This window comes from Crassostrea angulata, chromosome 7, assembly GCF_025612915.1.
Source record: "Crassostrea angulata isolate pt1a10 chromosome 7, ASM2561291v2, whole genome shotgun sequence".
NCBI classification, from domain to species: Eukaryota; Metazoa; Mollusca; class Bivalvia; order Ostreida; family Ostreidae; genus Magallana; species Magallana angulata.
The window spans coordinates 19,509,042-19,527,234 of NC_069117.1; the positions used below are offsets into that span (position 1 = coordinate 19,509,042).

Here is an 18,193-nt window from a genome sequence, read left to right on the forward strand (position 1 = left end):
ACCTGTTATTTTTCGCCATTTTTGGTCAACTTTGGGAGGTGCATATTATACACGATACTTTATGGTTAGCAGAAAATGGTTGAAAGTTTAAGTGTTATGACCATATGTGCCATATCTCTTTTGAATTCTTGCATTAGAGATGCGCCTCATCTTCGCTAGCCAAGTGTCCAGGAGATGAGAAAAACGAATCGGACACTTGGCTAGCGAAGATGAGATGCGCCTTTGAAAAAAATTAATTTCGATCATGTTAATATGCTTTTGTAAACTGGTTTTTTAAAATTTCACTCACAAGTATTCTATATATTAAATTTGCATTATTATCAAAAGGTAAAAAAAATTCAAAGTCAGAAGGCTACCCTCAGCAGAGATGCATTACATTTTATCAGAGAGATCAGATTACTTAAATGATGTTTTGCTCAAACCAACCTAAAACTTTTTGTCACTATCCTGAGACATGCGAATGTATAAGTGCATACAATTCTAGTCAGGATTTCTGCTAATAATATTACGCAGCTCTGATTGAAAAAAACCCAGTAATTACAGACAATTTTGATATGAATCTTACACCATTTAATACTCACCTGTATTAGTTTATAGCCTTTGTTGTATTATAGCAGGAACTTGTTGATCTGAAGGTCACGAAGTCAAATCAGGCACACCTTTTTATGTGTATATCATTCATTTATAGCACTCAAAAAATAAAATTTTTGTCAAAAAGTGACGTAAATTGTTCATAAATAAATATGACATACCAGTGTAATGGACGTACCAGTCCATTCAAGGTTGATTTAAGGGTTTTTCCCAATAATTTTAAACATGCATGGACAAGGCATTTCACTTATCACAAATCATCAACTCGTGTTGTTCATGTACCAGTATTGTATTATACATATTGTATTAATTAATATATGCATGAATAATCACTTTCTCTACCATGTTTCACTATAAAAGTTTTAAATTGTAAAAAGATTTGATCTGGTTCAATGTTTCATTTTAAACATATGTTCCAATTACCGGTACATTATTTGTTCCTTGAGTCAATGAACTCGGCAAATATAGCAAATATAGCAAGCACATATTTGGAGGGGGTGCACCCACCCCCAACCCTCCTTGGGAATCCAAATTAAGTGAATTATTGAAGTAAGACATGTATGACAAAAAAATACCTTGGAATAAGGAAAAGACCCCCCCCCCCTCCGACAATTTTCTGGATCCATGCATCCATAGACGTTAATATAGACTTTCTTATAGAAGCCACAAATTCGAAAATATAAAAAATACTGATACAGATTTATTTATGACCATGAAATAAGCATATAAATGATGTGCATCAATGAATTCTCTGCCTTATGCGTCAGCTATTCTAAATCAAATTTTAACATTAAAGCTAGTGATAAACACTTGTTTTCAAAGGAACTTAAATTGTAGAAAGTGGCTTCTTATTCACAGAGAATTAATAAAAAAAAAATGATAATTTCTATTCACAACATTAAGGTATTTTATGGAGCAATTGCGTCAATTATCCTTGACATATAGGTGACCTTGTAATACATGTCATGAATTTTTTGAGAGATAACAATAATGTGCAAGCATTTGCACGAATATAAAATGTAGAAGCAGTTACCACATGAAATTACTTGCTGCCTAAAAGTTAAATAAGATAACTATGCTTATTTACAAGCTGGTCTTGACATTTTATGGCATATACAGTATATTGCCTATAAAATAGTATATTCATGAGTTCTCCCGATAGATTTATAGTTTCAGTTAAAACACATTAAGGTTCTTCTATCCTCATGCACCCTCAAAGTATTTTATTTTATCATAGAAATGCTATATATTTTTCCTTCAAACTTTACAAATGAAATGAAATAAAAAGAAATTTGCTGATGGTATCCATGCATTTTATGAAGGTATTACAATTTTGGCCACAATAGATAAAATGGAATGAATATATATACATCAAATTAAAAAAAAAGAAAGTTTTACTGGTGCATCAATGGCTCGAACCCCTTTACGTAGTAGTAGTAATGTAGTACATGTAGGTCTATGTTGAACCACTATGCCAAGCAGTTTATTTAATAACTCTATTTAATATTAACACTACAAGACTTATTAAATTTGTCTATATAAAAGGCTTATTTATGGTAGGAATAAAAAAAATTCTAGATGATTTAGAGTTATCGGACATTGGTGTGGAATGAATATCGTTAAATGCATTAAGAAAATTAGTTGGACTGGTGATGTAAAATAATTTTCTGAAGATCAATTTTCATAACTTATTCATCATTCTGGCCTGAGAATTTATGAGTTATTGCTGAAATTGAAATGAAACATTGACATTGATTGTGTATTGAATAATTTCAGATACAGTACATTAAAATGTGGTGGAGGGCAGTTTTACTGGTCAGTTTCATAGCTCCTGCACTAGGTAAGTATATGCAGTGTACATACTGGTAATATATAAAGTTCTTTTTTAACCTGTTTACATGCTTATATGGAATGTTGAAATAAAACTTCTTTGACAACTAATTTAATAGTATCAATTTCTTGTCTTTTATGAAGAAATTTGATGAAAATGTATTTGTCCGCTGTACAGACTAAATCAAATTGTGAAAAATAAGAGAAACTGTTTTCAACGCAAAGTTCTGTATATATACAAGTTTCAGGTGGCCATAACCCTTGTTGTTCATACCCTTGTGAAAACAATGGAGTATGCATGACCCAAGGAGAAAACTATTACTGCGACTGTGCAAATCTAGAATTCTATGGCAAACACTGTGAAATCCGTAAGTCATTTAAATTATGTCAAGAATTTAATCCTCGATCAGCAGTGATGAAATTTCATCTGAGGTAGAAACTTTTAACACCTGAAAGTTAATTGTGCCCTTTTACAAAATCTCTTGGTTTTTATATGTTGATAAAATCAAGTAAATGTTATTAAGAAATCTAAAATGACTCTGAATGTGACCCGATCTTTTTTCAACATGGATGAATAATGAGGGCAAAAACTATTACCTGCAGACACTGTGTGGGTTAAGTGTTTCAGAAACCTTAATTTAAATCATTTGGTTATTTTGTAAACAAATTAACTTAAGATATATATTTTTCACATGTGTCTCATTTGCATGTACTGGCAGTATGAATGATCAAGTTATAATATAAACTAAAAATAGCATCTCTGAAGTAAAAAAAAAAATGTAAGAGTGAAATAGGCATTTGTACTGGAAAGTTACTTTTTTAATGTCTGCATATGTGAATGTATCAAAATTAAGTGCATTAGGATTAAATTGAAAATTAATATGGATATATAAACTTCATTTGTAAATACTAGTATATGTAATTCCTGGAAATACTGCTTAATTTTCTATTTTCTTAATGACATGGATATAACGATCATCTCAGAGGCATAGCAATATGATTGATGAACATTGTAAAAAGCTGTTGGTCATCTTAAAATACTTTGTAGTAAAGGCATGATTACTGGTAGACAAAATTGTCTACAAGAAGATTAAAATTGAACCTTGCATTTAAAAATATATTACTGCAGGTAAATCTTTTTCAAAACTTAATTAAACATTGTTTCAATATTAACTACTAGCTCTAAAACACTGGTCTTTTGGATATTTTATTAAGTTTCTCCAAATGGGACATAAGTGTTAATTGTTATTTGTGGAAAACTATTTTCATATAATCTTGTAAATAACTGAAAAATAAATGATATATAAAATTTTAATGGATTATGTTGATGTCCAAAGATTGCATGCTCAATATATATGAAACTTTATTTGGTTTTAGCTACCTTTATGAAGAAGATCAAGCTGTTTTTAAAACCAAGCCAAAGCACTCTTCATAACCTGCTGACATCCAAAAAATGGCTGTGGAATATCGTCAACAGCGTTCCATTTCTGGCCAATGCAGTGATGAAAAAAGTTTATACCAGTAAGGCATATCCATACTATAAAGTAGAGAAATCGATATGGATAGTCAAGATATCAGTATCTTTTAAGAAATTTGGTAATTATACATGTATCTCTTACCAGTAATGTGAAGCAAAGGTAATTTAGTTTTACTTACATAGTGTATTATACAATTTAATTAACAATTAACCTATTATGAACAAAATGTATTTGCAAGTTTTGAAAACCCGGCCCTCATTATGAATACTTGTTTTTGCAAACCTATCTGCAAACATATGTCAATCAGTCGGATTGGTACATATTGTAGCAAACCATTTTGGCATTAAGGCCAGCTCACCTGACCTTGTAACAGCAGATAGTTAATTATGAAAGATAGAATAATGCAATAGAAATAATTCAGTAATTAGGCCAAATAAAAAATATGCAAATTTAGATGAAAAATTATAAATGTTCAAAAATTTCATTTAGTAAATATGAACAAAAGCCCCTGACAGATTTGAATTTAGAGTGGATGATATTCAACTGAATTGATTGATACAAATAATATAAGTTAATAAACAAAACATTTAATCTTGTGAGGTATGTTGTGAAATACAAAGTATATGTCTTGATATAGCGAGCTACCTTAATTAAGAAATGATTAAGTCAATTTGAATTTGATGAATATGCAGTAAACATTTCTATTTTCTATTTCCTTCAGTGAGGTCAGATATGATAGACAGTCCACCAACCTATACCTCTGAGCATGAATACATCACAGTGGATGCTAATTTCAACTATAGTGTCTACACACGTACCTTGCCTCCAGTACCAAAGGAATGCCCAACACCTATGGGAGTATGGGGTAAAATCTAAAATACATAGAACAATTTGTAAATTATTATTAATAACAACATGTTGAATATACACAAAATTTATATGCTATTGTGCCAAACAAATAACGTTATTAGTAGTAGAAATGTGTAGAAGATAGTAAAATATTTGTTAAAAATATACCAGTATAACAAAATGGTACTGTAAAAATGGTTATTAACACACGGAGATAATTTACACTAGCTTCATGGAAAGCTTAAAACTGCGTAAAGTACCCCTATTTCTATGGTGAAAAATCAAAACTTTAGAGTGGTAAATCATCCTTCTGTGTATTAAATAATCACGCATATTGTTTGACCTTAGAAAATGCATACTTAACCACCATCATAAAAAACTACTTTTACAGTTTTGCCTTTGGCCTTAGGCAATATGAAACCCGGGGTTTTCCTGTCACCTTGGGGCAAAAAATGTAGTATGTTGCCCTTTGCCAAACTAATATCACACATTAGTGCCCTGGAAAATGAACAGAAATTCAGAATTTATCCAGGTTTTATAAACTCATTTATTCTTTAATTAGGAAAGAAGGTACTACCTCCTGCTGAAGACATTGTGAAGGCGTTTTTCATCAGAAAGGAATTCATTCCTGAGCCGTTAGGGACGAGTGCCTTATTTCCTTACTTTGCTCAGCACTTCACGCACATGTTCTTCAAGACTGACCTAAAGAAAGGGCCACAGTTTCAGTGGGGAGGACATGGGGTATGTAACCTAATATCTTTTCTAATATGGCATTGTTCAGAGTTATTTCATCAAACTCTTGCCCCTCATTTTTAAGCCTCCATGGGACACTAGTGGCTATTAAATTGGAAATATTGATTTAAAAAAGTGAAATCCTTTCCTGAAACATGAAGGAGCAGGCCAGTGCTTATCTCTACTGTTTCCGTGGTGCTAAGCGGATGTGAGTCATTGACTTACCCTGGATGGGACGCAAGTCTTTGCAGGTTAACACCCGGCATAAGCTGGTACCCAATTGCAGCTGGATGGTCTATCACAGTCTTGATATAGTACCTTGATAAAGAACACAACATCAAGTGACCACAGAGGGGCTTGAACCAGCGATCTTTGGTCTACTGGCTAAACACCTACTAAGCTTTGTGCTCCACATCAAAACTTGTCACATTTTGGTTTATTAGCCTTTTTTTGCTCAGGACCTTGGGAGGAATTTATAGTCATTATGTCCTAGCATCTCTGATATACTGTATTGGCATATTATGCTGACCAAGTGTCATATTTTTGGGGTTTTAACAATCATATGGGGAAAATACCAATAACACCAGCCAGTTGGAAGAGATGATTACTAACATTTACATTGGGAGCAGCTTTGAACAGCAGCCTGAATTTTAGACAATCTTTAGCCCATTTTTTTCCTAGCTCTGTTCTTTGTTAATACTTAAAGGGATAGTCTCTAAGGTTCTATGAAAAAAATAAGATTCATTTTTTTGCATTTGGATTAATAGTCCATGTCTAAAAACACTGATATGTCATGGCCTGCACCAAAAATATTACCTCTATCTTTTTTAATTCAATAAACAAAGTGCCGGATTGAATTTTTGTCATCCACACAAAAATTCGGCATTTATCTATGCTCTATTCACTGAGACCCCTGCTGACCCTGCTCGTAGAACACAGTGCGCAACACTGACCGCCGGTCATTTAGATGAAGATGTCAGAGGAGAAGAGATCAACACGTGGGAGAAAGCGAACTTTAACTGATTCAGCCAGAAAACGACACAGGAGCCTGGTTGTTTCGAAATATAATCAAGGAAGAATAGCTTTAGGTGAGCAGTATGATCGGTGGATGGAACTTAAGGAGACTTTGCAGCTAAAATCACATGCTGATGTTGCAGAGTACTTGCTTGATCGGTAAGTTTGAAAAACCAAATTTCCACAAAATTGTTGAATAGATAATTATCTGTGAGCAAGGAATTAAGACTTGGAAAGCATCTTTATCTCCCATTTTTATCTATGAGTGCAATTATTAAGAGTCTAAGAGGATTAACAAATGAAAACAAACTGTAAACACATCGGAGATAGCGAATACAGTTGAAGCTGATTGAAAGGGGCCCATAGAGGGTAATCGCTAATAATAATCCAAGGAAAAAGAATATGTCTGTAAATAAATTTTAAGTGCATTTTATACATGAACCAACAAACACATCTTTTACTTAAAACTCTAAATGCTCAATCCGTCTGTGTTATTATTTTTTTGGGGGGGAGGGGGGGGTGGGGTTGGTTGTATGGTTTGGGTATTTTAATGGAAGGGGTGGGAGTGGGGTGAGTGTGGTTTCATAAATTCATTATACAAATTAAAAGTTTATGAATTATGATTTTAGAAATGAAAACTTGGCAGTAGAAAACTCTGCAAAGAAAATGAAAATCCAGTTGAATGCTAAAACATCAACTCCAGGACCTAGAGCTACAATTTTTTCACCAAATTTCTCAGATGTTTCTGAAATTTCTTCAGACCAGGAAAAGAAGAACAGGTACAGACATGATGAATTAGATAGTTGTTTTCCCCCCAATAACAATTCGTAAAGACAATCTTGAAATAATGATTTTGATTTTTTTTTCAGAAACTCAGATTTATCCGGTGTTGAAGAATTCAACAGAATTGATAAAATACAGAAAACTTTAAACAGTTTTTTAAATCCTTCAGAGTAAGTATATATAATGCAGAATGAGTCAATTTTCTGTCTTGTAGTGATATAAATAACAAAAATAATTTTTTTTTGTAGTCTTTCAATTTGCTGGACAGAAAACTTCACTAGTGAAGATTCTGAGGATTCCTCTGACGAAGAATATGAACCGAGCTACATTATGACAATAAGGTGTGTTTTGGCAAAAGTTATCATGACATTTTCAAAATGATAATAATCTTTTGAATCATATTTATAATAAATTTAATTACTAATTTTAGAGAGGACACACAAACTGAGGCCATGATTGAGGAATCAGAGGATGAGGAAGGTTTTGATGAGGAATCACTTGATTTTGATGTTCAACCAGGTCCAGGTGTTAGTAAAATTTTATCACAAGAGGATGTTGAAGACGCCAAAGAAGATCAACCCTTCATTGTTTATCTGTCACAAATACTGACACTGGCTAAAATGCATTACCTGCAAAATTGTCAAATTAAATCGTGCAATAAACAAGTGTCTGTGGAAAAAGCTATTGTGGGATCAGCACTCTATTTAAAATGGGTATGCATAAAATACTTTATACAGTAGTATCATGGTTTAAATGTGTTTAATTTCTGACATACATGTATTAATTTGCATTAACATTTTTGTAGGTTTGTGCTGAAGGACACCAAGTACAACAATGGTGCTCACAGCCTGTCCTAAATAGAGGAATGCATCTAGGAGATTTGATGCTCTCTTCTTCAATTTTACTTTCCGGAAGCAATTTTCAGAAAGTTTCAATGATGGCCAAATTCATGAAATTTCCTTTTATCAGCAAAAATTCTTTTTACAAAATACAGAGAACCTACTTGATTCCAGCTGTTGATGAATTTTGGACAGAGCATCAAGAAACGGTCTTTGACCAGTTTCGCGGAAGAGATATAGTTATCTTAGGTAAATATGTGCGTTACCTTTTAAGGTACCTCACTACACTTATACTTTTTGAGACACTACGTCACAAGATGGCGATTTACACGTTTTGTTCAACTGTTTATATCGTTCAATTGGGTAGTATATAGTTGTAGCTCAGTGGTTAAAGTATTGGGCTTTTGAACCGCAGATAATGAGTTCGAATCCGCCTGGAGCTTTTGGTCATGTTAACTAAATGAAAATTTTAAAAATGTAATTTTTCATCCAAAATTGCACATTTTTTGCCGAATAGACTAATATACTTCTTATCCATTATGATATCTATCATAATCAAGTAATTTTCTTCTGATTTGAGAAAATATTTCACGGTGTAGTGAGCCACCTTAAAGAAAATTATAGGTACATTTAAACACTTTATTATTATTCAAATGCATTTTTAATTTTCTTTGCATTGTAATCATTAAAGGGGATGGTAGAATGGATAGCCCTGGTCACACAGCTCAATATTGTTCATACACTTTTATGGAGTATGATACAAAGACCATATTATACATTCTCACCATGGACAAGCGTGCTACAGAGAAGAAAAGCACAAATCTTGAGAAGGCTTGCTTTGTTCAAGGTTTGCGCTTTCTTCTCGATGAGGGACTACGGATTGTTGAGGTTGTGACTGATGCACATGTCCAAGTGGCCTCAGTAATGAGTAAGTTGTCATATTATTATATGTCATATTTATTGTAAGATTAAAATTTCATGAACCTAAGGTACTTTTTTATGCATTAAAAAAATATATACCTTATATTTTTCAGAAAAAGACTTCCCAAACATAAGACATTCTTTTGATATTTGGCATGGGACAAAAAACTTGGGAAAAAAAATCATCAAGGTAGTTATATTATTCAATGTACTATACTTTCTATTGTTTATTGAATAATACTTTTCATCAGAATTTTTTAAAACTTCTTTTCGCAGTGTTTGAATACTTTTGATACCTTTTAGGTTGGCCAAGAAAAAAGCAAGAAAGATCTGCTGTCATGGACAAAGGATGTTGTCAACCATTATTGGTTCACAGCTAGCATCTCCAACACAAAGGAAGAGTTTATTGTAAGTTTTCAGGTACATTGTATTAAATTTGATGACTTTTAGAAACATAATTTAAAATGTGGTCTTAATTAATTAACTAGAATTTTTTTGAAGGGGAACTGGATAGGAATCCTACACCATACAGTAAATGTTCATAGCTGGGTTTTGTCCTACAGCAACATTAATGAGTGCAGTCATGGACCACTGACTGAAGAGCGGACAAAAGGATGGTTAGAAAAAGATTCTCCAGCTCATGTGGCCCTTCGCGAGATTGTTTTAGATAAACGTCTCCAGAACAATGTAACCTACTATCTAAACTGCAGGTTAGTTTTCTAATATCTCTTGATTAAGTTTTGAAATTTGCTCGCAAAACTAGTACTTATGCAATTTCTTTATTACAGAAGCACAGCAGAACTGGAAAATTTTCAGAATCTTGTGAATGCATATGCCTCCAAGCGACATTCTTATAACCCACCCACATATAGATGCAGGAATCGACTTGCTGCCCTGGACCATAACCACCATATCAACAGAAACATTCTTGTTAAAAAAGATGGCTCAACACAGTAAGCTACTTGTAAACACATATGCTCAGTATTTTATTATTGGTTTAAGATTGTAATCACTTTTTCATACACTAAAATAAAAATAAAAGCCAGATAATTTTTATACATATGTTTAGATTTCAGAGGAGTTACAACAAAAAAAGTGGCAGGTGGGCGGTTCACCCTGTAAAGGAGAAGAAAGCTTTTGAATATATGCCATCACTGCTTAAAAAGATTCTTCTGTCCAGGGTATCAGATGAGATGGGGATGAACCAGCCAGTGGTACTGGAAGCAGATGATCCAAGAAGGTTGTCCTCTCACCTGGCTCCACTCCCACCACCACCAACAGATCAGCTTGCTTTAGAACAGAAGTCAAGATTCATTTAATGACTAGGCATTAATATTGGAAAAACATAAGATATATAGGGCTACATGTCAATTTAACATTATTGTATGATTACTTTATTTTTAGTTTTAAAAAAATGAATAAATTTGTACTGATCACATGTGTAAGTTATTGCATATTTAGATTGCTTACTTTATCCTAGTCTGCCCCCAATAAATCCTCTATACTGACTAAAAGTATCAGGAAATTTGTCCCTGATTCTCCAGACACAACAGCTGGGAATTACCCTACGGTTTCTTGCACCTAAATGGCCATGGTGCCAAAGGATAAACTGCCTATATGCTGCATGTCTATTCCCTCTGTTCAAATCTGCATCAGGGGCTGCAGCTATGATGTCTTCTCTATAGCGTCTTGCTACAAGTAAGACAAGGTCATCAAGGACAACCCTTTGAAAATCCTGAAAACATGATAAACATTGTTTAGTACAGTTTAATTAAGTTCAGTATATTCAATCTATGGTACATAAGTTTTAAGATCTTACAGGAACTATTGAAAAGCAGTTTGTTGGAGTTTGTCCACAACAGAGTTTCTCAATTTCTGAGGGCATCCCTCGACAGTGGTTGCAGGTGCACCAGCTCGGAACACCATCTGATGGTTGGGGGTGGTATCCTTGTCGTCTTTCATTCTGTGAGGCCTCATTTAAAACATCAAAAACAAAAGTTGGGTCCCGTTCACATATCCTTCCAACAAGGTTCCTCAGAGTTTGTTCTTCAAGTGTGGCAATAGTTGCCTAAAGATTACAACAGAAGTGTGAGAATTGTACAAGCAATAAAAGATGGCATCTCTTTAATGCTTTTGACATTTATGTGTATTATAAAATCAGAATTAAGGTGAAAGATTGCCTTATATCTTCGACTTCAACACACCCTGAGCTGAACATCTCTCTGCTCCCTAGCAGCAGCAACTCTTTCAGCAGCGGCTTCTTGATTAATTCGTCTTCGAGCACCCACTCCCCTTACACCCCGCACACCTCTTCCTCTAACACCTCCAGGGCGTCTTCCTCTTCGGCGCCCTCTGCCACGCCCCCTTATCCTCCTAAAATCTGAGGAAGAAGAGGACTCTGGGGAGGAAGACCTCTGGGATGATGCATTGAAATTCTAAAAGAAATTGTTTATATATTCTTTGGATATAAAAAATACTACTGGGTAATATATACATGTATATAAAAATGTACATGTATACTCTACAATGTCATTATTGATTGCATACATCTTTTGATTTAATCACCAACTTTACATGTTATATCAATTAACACACACATACTTTATATCCATGCACATATATAATATCATAATGTATATATCAAGTATTTTGTAATACTTTCAGAAATATTGTCCCTTTTTTAGTTTTATTATGTAGAGTAATTGTTAAATTGATTTTTAATATATAGCGAGAATTTAAATATAATACATCAGCTTTTCAATCCATTATTTATCACAGAGTAATGTTTAGATTTTTAAAATATAGCAGTAATGCAAAATTACTCAAAAATTTACCATACTATCATGATCACAATCTTATATTTATCATGTGTATTAATTTGAAATGTAGCAGGAATGTAAAATTATCAAAACTTTGCTGAAATTGTATGTTAAAAACCCACAAGCATTGTATTTATATTTTGTAAACATTGATGTTTTCATTCAGTTCACCCTTGTGAGGCCCCTCACATATTTAAATTAATCGAGGTCACCAAGTTCAGAAAGAGTTGTGTTTTAACAGATATAAACCGTTGTTTAAGGTTTATTTTATAAAGTTTAGACTTGAATAAACTTTTATAACAAATTTCTTACCTCTTCTGTCTCCATTTTGGGCTTCTCAGCAACGAAAGTGCAAATGATAACATCACTTTGTCGGGGGTCAGCATCTTCACGCGAAGTCGGCTATCTTCGGAAATCATGCCGAGCGATAATGAGGTTTAAACAACTTCACACACGGGTGATAGTATTTACTTAATTCTACTAATTAACAAACATCTTTTGATGTAACTATCAATAAATTGTGTCCTAATTATGCATTCTACACATGTAGTTTCTATTTTCTTGCCTTAAAAAATACACCTAGAACTTAGAGACTATCCCTTTAAACATTTTTAGCACTTTATACTGAATTATCTTTGTAAAAATTAAAACTGCTTTTGCTTTGTAAAATCAGCAACTTTTTCCTGTTCTTCTTTTTAACACTTTTAATGAATAATTTCAAAATGCATTTTTTTTCACTTTGACCATACTGCATAGTTACCATACGTAATAGTATAATATTAGAATTCTACAGGCAATACAGTAAAACATGGTTATAACGAAGTGCCAGGGACGGGAAATTTTGCTTCGTTATAAGCGTAATTCATTACATCCGTCAAGTTCACAACATATAATATAGTCATGGGGAATGAAAATCACTTCACTGTAAGCGTCAATTCATTATAAGCGTGTTCGCTATTGCCATGTTTTATTGTATATAACTTATTTTCATTTAAGTTTGATAATTATACTGTATGTACCTTAATCAGCAAAGCTCTATCTGTTGGTCTACATCTCAGGCTTAGATGTAATATTTATTGCATCATTTTTACATTCCTTTCATGAATGCATGCTTACACCAGCATTGTATCTTGTGTATCATGACATTTTCAAGGTAGACGTTTCTCATGTATATGGAAAGGACAGAGATTCTGAGAATAACCTAAGATCTTTCAAAGATGGGAAACTCAAAGTCCAGGTACTTGCTTTAATATAAAAAATTCTTTCACAGATATGTAAAACATGGAGTAAAAATTCTATAAACTGATGAAAAATTTAATTGAAAGACGAAAAATAAATGTTTTGATTCTCAGACACAGCCACATTATGTCAAACGCTGCAAATTTATTTGCCATATATTGAAAAGGGGAATATTGAGTCAGTTATTTTTAAGTTAAAAAACTGAGATTCACTCTTATCCAAATTTCATGAAAAATACATGCCTGTCACATTTCTATTTGAAGCATTTGGTATTTTGATGGGTTTTTTTTGGCCTTAGATCATAGATGGAGAAGAGTGGCCCCCCTTGACTTCTGAAGCAGATGTCCCAATGGGATATCCAAAGGGAATGGAAAAGACCAAGCAATTTGCTCTGGGACACTCCTTCTTTGGTCTACTACCAGGATTGTTCATGTATGGCACAATCTGGTTACGAGAACATAACAGAGTGTGTGACATCTTGAAAAAGGAGCACCCAGAATGGAATGATGAGAGATTATTTCAAACTGCCAAGCTGGTGATTCTAGGCAAGAAATCATTTCTGTTTTCCAAATTACATTTTATTTTGCCATATACACCATTTCCATGAAAAAGTGTGAATTAAAATATTTGGTTTGTTTTCCTTTTAGGAGAAACCATTAAAATTGTTATAGAGGACTATGTAAAACATCTCAGCAACTATAATTATGATTTGATCTTTAATCCTGAATTGCTGTTTGGCGAGCCATTCCAGTATCAGAACAGAATTGCTTTAGAATTCAACCATCTTTATCACTGGCATCCCCTGATGCCAGATGAGATTAACATCAGTGGAACTATGTACAATCTAAAAGAGTTCATGTTTCATCCAGAGCTTGTTGTAAAACATGGAATGAGGAACTTTGTGGATTCTCTGTCCAAACAGAGAGCTGGATTAGTAAGTTCTCTCTCTCTCTCTTGTTATGTCTGTAAATTTGAATGTTAATTTTTTTATCCACATGATTAACTGCTTTTTGCCAAAAAAAAAACCCTTTCAGTCATAGCAATATACTAGTGTAGTTGATACCCTTGATGTTTTAGTAGTTTTTCTCTTCTTTATTTGAATGATGAACTCAATAAAAAAATATGGACTTAGCAAAATATTATTAGACTATTTACCAGTGTATAGAATGGTCAACCATATCAGTCGTAAAAGCCATCAAAAGTTTTCTCCTCACTTGACAAATGACAACAACCATATAGCAGATAACTCTATAAGGTTACTAGACTGTGTTAAGGTCCTGTCACACCAAGCTGCGTCCCCACGGCGTGTTCACAGCGTTGTAAAATTCATGGAATCGCCTTAAGATCGCAAGGAAAATTCAGAAAAAATGTAGTTTTATTGGAAAATTTTACAAGTGGAGATGTCACAGCGTCCTGACGGTGAACGAGGCATTCTTACGGAGCTCCCAAGGCGTGTAACTGCGTTTCCACGGAGTTCTACTTGGCGATTAACTGCGCTCTCACTGAGTCTCCGCCGAGCACTCATGACGTGCTAGGAGTTATAACCGCGCGTCCACGGCGTGCTCTGTGCGCTGACTGCGTGCACGAGACGTTCTATACTTCTTTGTAGGTTAATATTAATTTGTACAATTGTATGGGAAACAAACAAGAATTTACGACTAGAAAATAAATGATTATAAAATCATTTTGATTTTATGAAAAGGTACACTGTAATTGAAACATAACTACTTCTAACCAATTTGTGAATGACTAGAACAAAACTCTCAGTAGTCAGGTCTACAAAAAAGATCCGTTATTAGTTGTTAGAAAACATAGAAAAGATGTGAAAACATCAGAACCAAATGGCATGAATTCCATCTATGTCTATTGATAGGTCTTGGAATATTAGCAAATGCTACTTTTTACATAGTCATCTACATCCAATTTCATAATTATTACATCGCTTGCTATTGTACAACAGCCATTGTTCGAGTTTTCGTGATCTTGATGACAACGCACTAGAAACGTCGTGGGAGCGCGGTATAAACGCAGAGGGAACGTCATGAGAGCGCAATGAACGCAGCAATAGCTCGTTGGAGTCGCTGTATAAATGCAGCCAAATGAAAAACAACTTGTTCAAACGCTGTGGATGCGCAGTGAGAGCGCAGTGAAAGCACGATAGAGACGCAGCGAGATCCCAAAGGACTCCATGAGGTCTCCGTGCAAGCGCAATTGACTTGTCACTGCGTCTTCACTGCGATTAGCTGCTTTTCTTGAGCGCGCCGACCTAGCTCTCGTGGCGCTGTTGGATATCTTACGGTGCTGTCACGGCTACTTCACTACGCTTCTACAGCGTGTTTATCAGAACGCAGAGCCACGGCGCGTACTTTGTGCATGTTCAAAGTGCACGCGTCGCATGGCGTTCTAAAATGTTCAAGGCGATCCCACCGTGACGGACGAAGATGCTGTTGCGTTGTTACGGCGCTGTAGGAGACTCTACTGCGTTTTCCTTGGCATTTTACATTATTTAAGGACGCAGCGGGATCGCCGTGAGGACACAGCTCTGGTGTGACAGGGGTTTAACATATCGTCATTCAAGTTATCTCTTAACAAATTATAACTTTAGGAAATAGTCAAATTTTCCTTTATTCAATTTTAAGTTTGGACCCCGAAATCATGGCCCCGTGACAATTCCTGTGGTGACAGAATTGATCAAACATGGCCGCACCTTAAGGCTGCAGTCATTCAACCAGTATAGAAAGAGATTTGACATGGAGCCTATCAAATCTTTTGAAGAACTGACAGGCAAGTATTGAGGCATTAATTTTCTTGTAAAGCTTCGAATCAGAAGAAGTATGATTCCAAGTTCTTAAACTTAATTACCCTAGCTTTTGGTAACTTGGCAACCAAATTGCATGAAGCTTAATTTGCATCCAAAGTGATCAAAATGCATAAATAAGAGTAGGACATTGTATTTCATTTTAAATTGAAATTTCATTGCTTATATTTATAGGAGAGAAGAAAATGGCCAAGCAACTTGAGGATTTTTATGGTGATGTTAATGCTGTGGAGTTTTATGTAGGATTGATAATGGAGAAAAGAAGACACAATTCTATGTTTGGTGACTCTTTGGTACAAATTGGTGCCCCGTATTCTGTGAAGGGTCTGATGGCAAATCCTATTTGTAGTCCCAAGTACTGGAAACCTTCTACGTTTGGTGGAGAGGTTGGGTTCAACATAGTAAAAACTTCTTCACTTAAAAAACTGTTTTGTGAAAATATCAAAGGAGAATGTCCATTAGTATCATTTAGAGTCCCAGACTATGTTGAGGGAGATGTAACAGAATTCATCAACCAAAAACTAGAATTATAACACTGCATTTCATTTCAATGGCATTGTGTTTCAAACAAAACCAATTAGTAAAGCATTTCAAATGTTGTCATGAAATTTGACTGATATTGTACTGTGAGTGTTTAAATGCTTAGTTATTATTTTCATTTTTAAAAATCACTTTCTGAATTTAGTAGCATTTAATGTGAATAATGTCTATTAATATTTTTATAGATGTTATGAATTTGAAATCTGAAATCCAATATCATTTTAGTCTGAAGTTAGCTGAGAGTGTCAGTCTATCATCACTTAATCATATCTTAAAGGACAGCTACAGTAATTAAAACAGCAATTTGTACTCATTTGTTAGATTATATGAGAGAGAGAGAGAGAGAGAGAGAGAGAGCGAGAGCGAGCGAGAGAGAGAGAGGACTGGTTGATCTTTTAAAATTGCTAGAAAGGAAATATGGTATGCAAACTATGTACACTTGATAATACATGTACATGTACCTGTTTATCAGATGTACATCATTGATTAATGTGTTCTTTTAGATACAGTGCATGTATACTTGGATTTTGTATACACTATGTTAAAAGAATTCTATTCTCCTTTAATTTTTTTGGACAATCAAATACTGCATTATAAGTGTGTTACTGGTAGGGCAAAACCTTATTTAAACATTATAAAAGTCATCCATCATTAAATTACATATAGTTTGACATAGTTTTTGACATAAATGTACAGTCAAACTTCTTTATCTAGAACTAGATGGGACTGTTCAAAAACTTCGAGATATTGAGAGTAAAATACTTAAAATTTAAGTACCGGTAGTTGGGACTTACAATTCACTTTGACATTGTATTCAAGATATCAGTGTTCGAGATATCGAAATTCAACTGTATATACACATAAATATTCTATGTTCTTTTTTCTCAAGACAAGGTTAATGGCCAGTTTTGCTCACATGTAAAAGAAATTAGGTTGCTGTTATTAAATGTTTCAGAAGATTTTTGTAGTTATGATACACGTTTCCACTTTTAATTGCAAAGGATGAGAATCATCTTCACTCCTCTGTGAAATGAATGGGAATTTGTTGTTTTCACTATAAGAAGAATGTGCACATTTCTTATAAGATGTTACAGTTCACCTTTTGAACTACATGGTGTATTAACATGTTGATCTTCTTTTCAATGTTTTATATAGAGTTTAACAAAAATTAAATTCATTTAAAAGTTACCTGTATTTGTTATTGGTTTTATCGTGGTCTTTCATTGTTATACTCTATACTTTTTTCAGTTTTATATAGAATATACGGTGTATCAACAATTTACATTGTATAACATTATATTTAGAACATTCAGTGTATATTTCCCCTTATGTTTGCATTGGAAATCTGCAACATTCAATTTTCTATGAATACACTTTGCTTATCCATGCGCCATATGATAAGCACAAATACAAACGTCTTCACATGTTTTAAGTATATTTCATGTTTTAAGTATATTCATTTTTGTAAGATTAAATAAACATTCAATCTTACATAACCAATTTGATATGTACTTTTGAAACATAATTATTAAATTATATCTATACTCCTGAATAAAAATTCTTTTTCTCTACCAAGTTGCAGCCATTACATGTATATTTTTAGTTGCGGAGGCGAGCAAAATAACATGTTAATATCGCTAATCCATGTATGTTTCATATCCCTTACAGCGTATATAATGGCTTTACAGCGAAATACACATATATTTCATAGAAATAGACATCAGTATGAATATAGATAAA

The 18,193-nt window shown here is 33.8% G+C and overlaps 4 protein-coding genes across 15 annotated transcripts in view; 2 read left to right on the forward strand and 2 right to left on the reverse strand.

Moving 5' to 3' along the window:
* The window catches only part of LOC128192942 (cytosolic phospholipase A2-like), a 29,233-nt gene extending 28,189 nt beyond the window's left edge, over window positions 1-1,044 (reverse strand). The window contains exon 1 of the mRNA XM_052866047.1: window positions 582-1,044. The gene's annotated coding sequence lies outside the window, so the exon portion shown is untranslated. The remainder of the gene's footprint in view (window positions 1-581) is intronic.
* Window positions 1-17,641, forward strand: part of LOC128192945 (prostaglandin G/H synthase 2-like) — a 36,316-nt gene extending 18,675 nt beyond the window's left edge. For 8 of the 12 annotated variants that reach the window (XM_052866055.1, XM_052866057.1, XM_052866059.1 and 5 more), the window contains exons 2-11: window positions 2,368-2,431; window positions 2,664-2,789; window positions 3,799-3,942; window positions 4,621-4,764; window positions 5,311-5,489; window positions 13,010-13,093; window positions 13,394-13,640; window positions 13,743-14,029; window positions 15,735-15,879; window positions 16,088-17,641. In XM_052866055.1, the coding sequence (XP_052722015.1) occupies window positions 2,383-2,431; window positions 2,664-2,789; window positions 3,799-3,942; window positions 4,621-4,764; window positions 5,311-5,489; window positions 13,010-13,093; window positions 13,394-13,640; window positions 13,743-14,029; window positions 15,735-15,879; window positions 16,088-16,446 (1,764 nt within the window). In that variant the 5' untranslated portion in view covers window positions 2,368-2,382 and the 3' untranslated portion in view covers window positions 16,447-17,641. The remainder of the gene's footprint in view (window positions 1-2,367; window positions 2,432-2,663; window positions 2,790-3,798; window positions 3,943-4,620; window positions 4,765-5,310; window positions 5,490-13,009; window positions 13,094-13,393; window positions 13,641-13,742; window positions 14,030-15,734; window positions 15,880-16,087) is intronic. The other 4 variants (XM_052866063.1, XM_052866053.1, XM_052866062.1 and 1 more) reach the window with 1 other exon arrangement.
* On the forward strand, window positions 6,187-10,467 carry LOC128192944 (uncharacterized). The gene is made up of 12 exons (XM_052866051.1): window positions 6,187-6,653; window positions 7,124-7,273; window positions 7,364-7,447; window positions 7,526-7,618; window positions 7,708-7,990; window positions 8,083-8,365; window positions 8,808-9,044; window positions 9,151-9,227; window positions 9,341-9,445; window positions 9,539-9,747; window positions 9,826-9,990; window positions 10,107-10,467. The coding sequence occupies exons 1-12, from the start codon at window positions 6,448-6,450 to the stop codon at window positions 10,354-10,356; spliced, it is 2,142 nt and encodes a 713-aa protein (XP_052722011.1). The 5' UTR covers window positions 6,187-6,447; the 3' UTR covers window positions 10,357-10,467.
* Window positions 10,188-12,420, reverse strand: LOC128192947 (P2X purinoceptor 7-like). Its single transcript, XM_052866064.1, has 5 exons — window positions 12,169-12,420; window positions 11,242-11,472; window positions 10,857-11,105; window positions 10,508-10,772; window positions 10,188-10,327 (listed from the first exon to the last, which is right to left on the reverse strand). Exons 1-4 carry the CDS (start codon window positions 12,181-12,183, stop codon window positions 10,509-10,511), a joined length of 759 nt encoding a protein of 252 aa, XP_052722024.1. The 5' UTR covers window positions 12,184-12,420; the 3' UTR covers window positions 10,188-10,327; window position 10,508.
* Window positions 17,642-18,193: the final 552 nt, after the last annotated feature.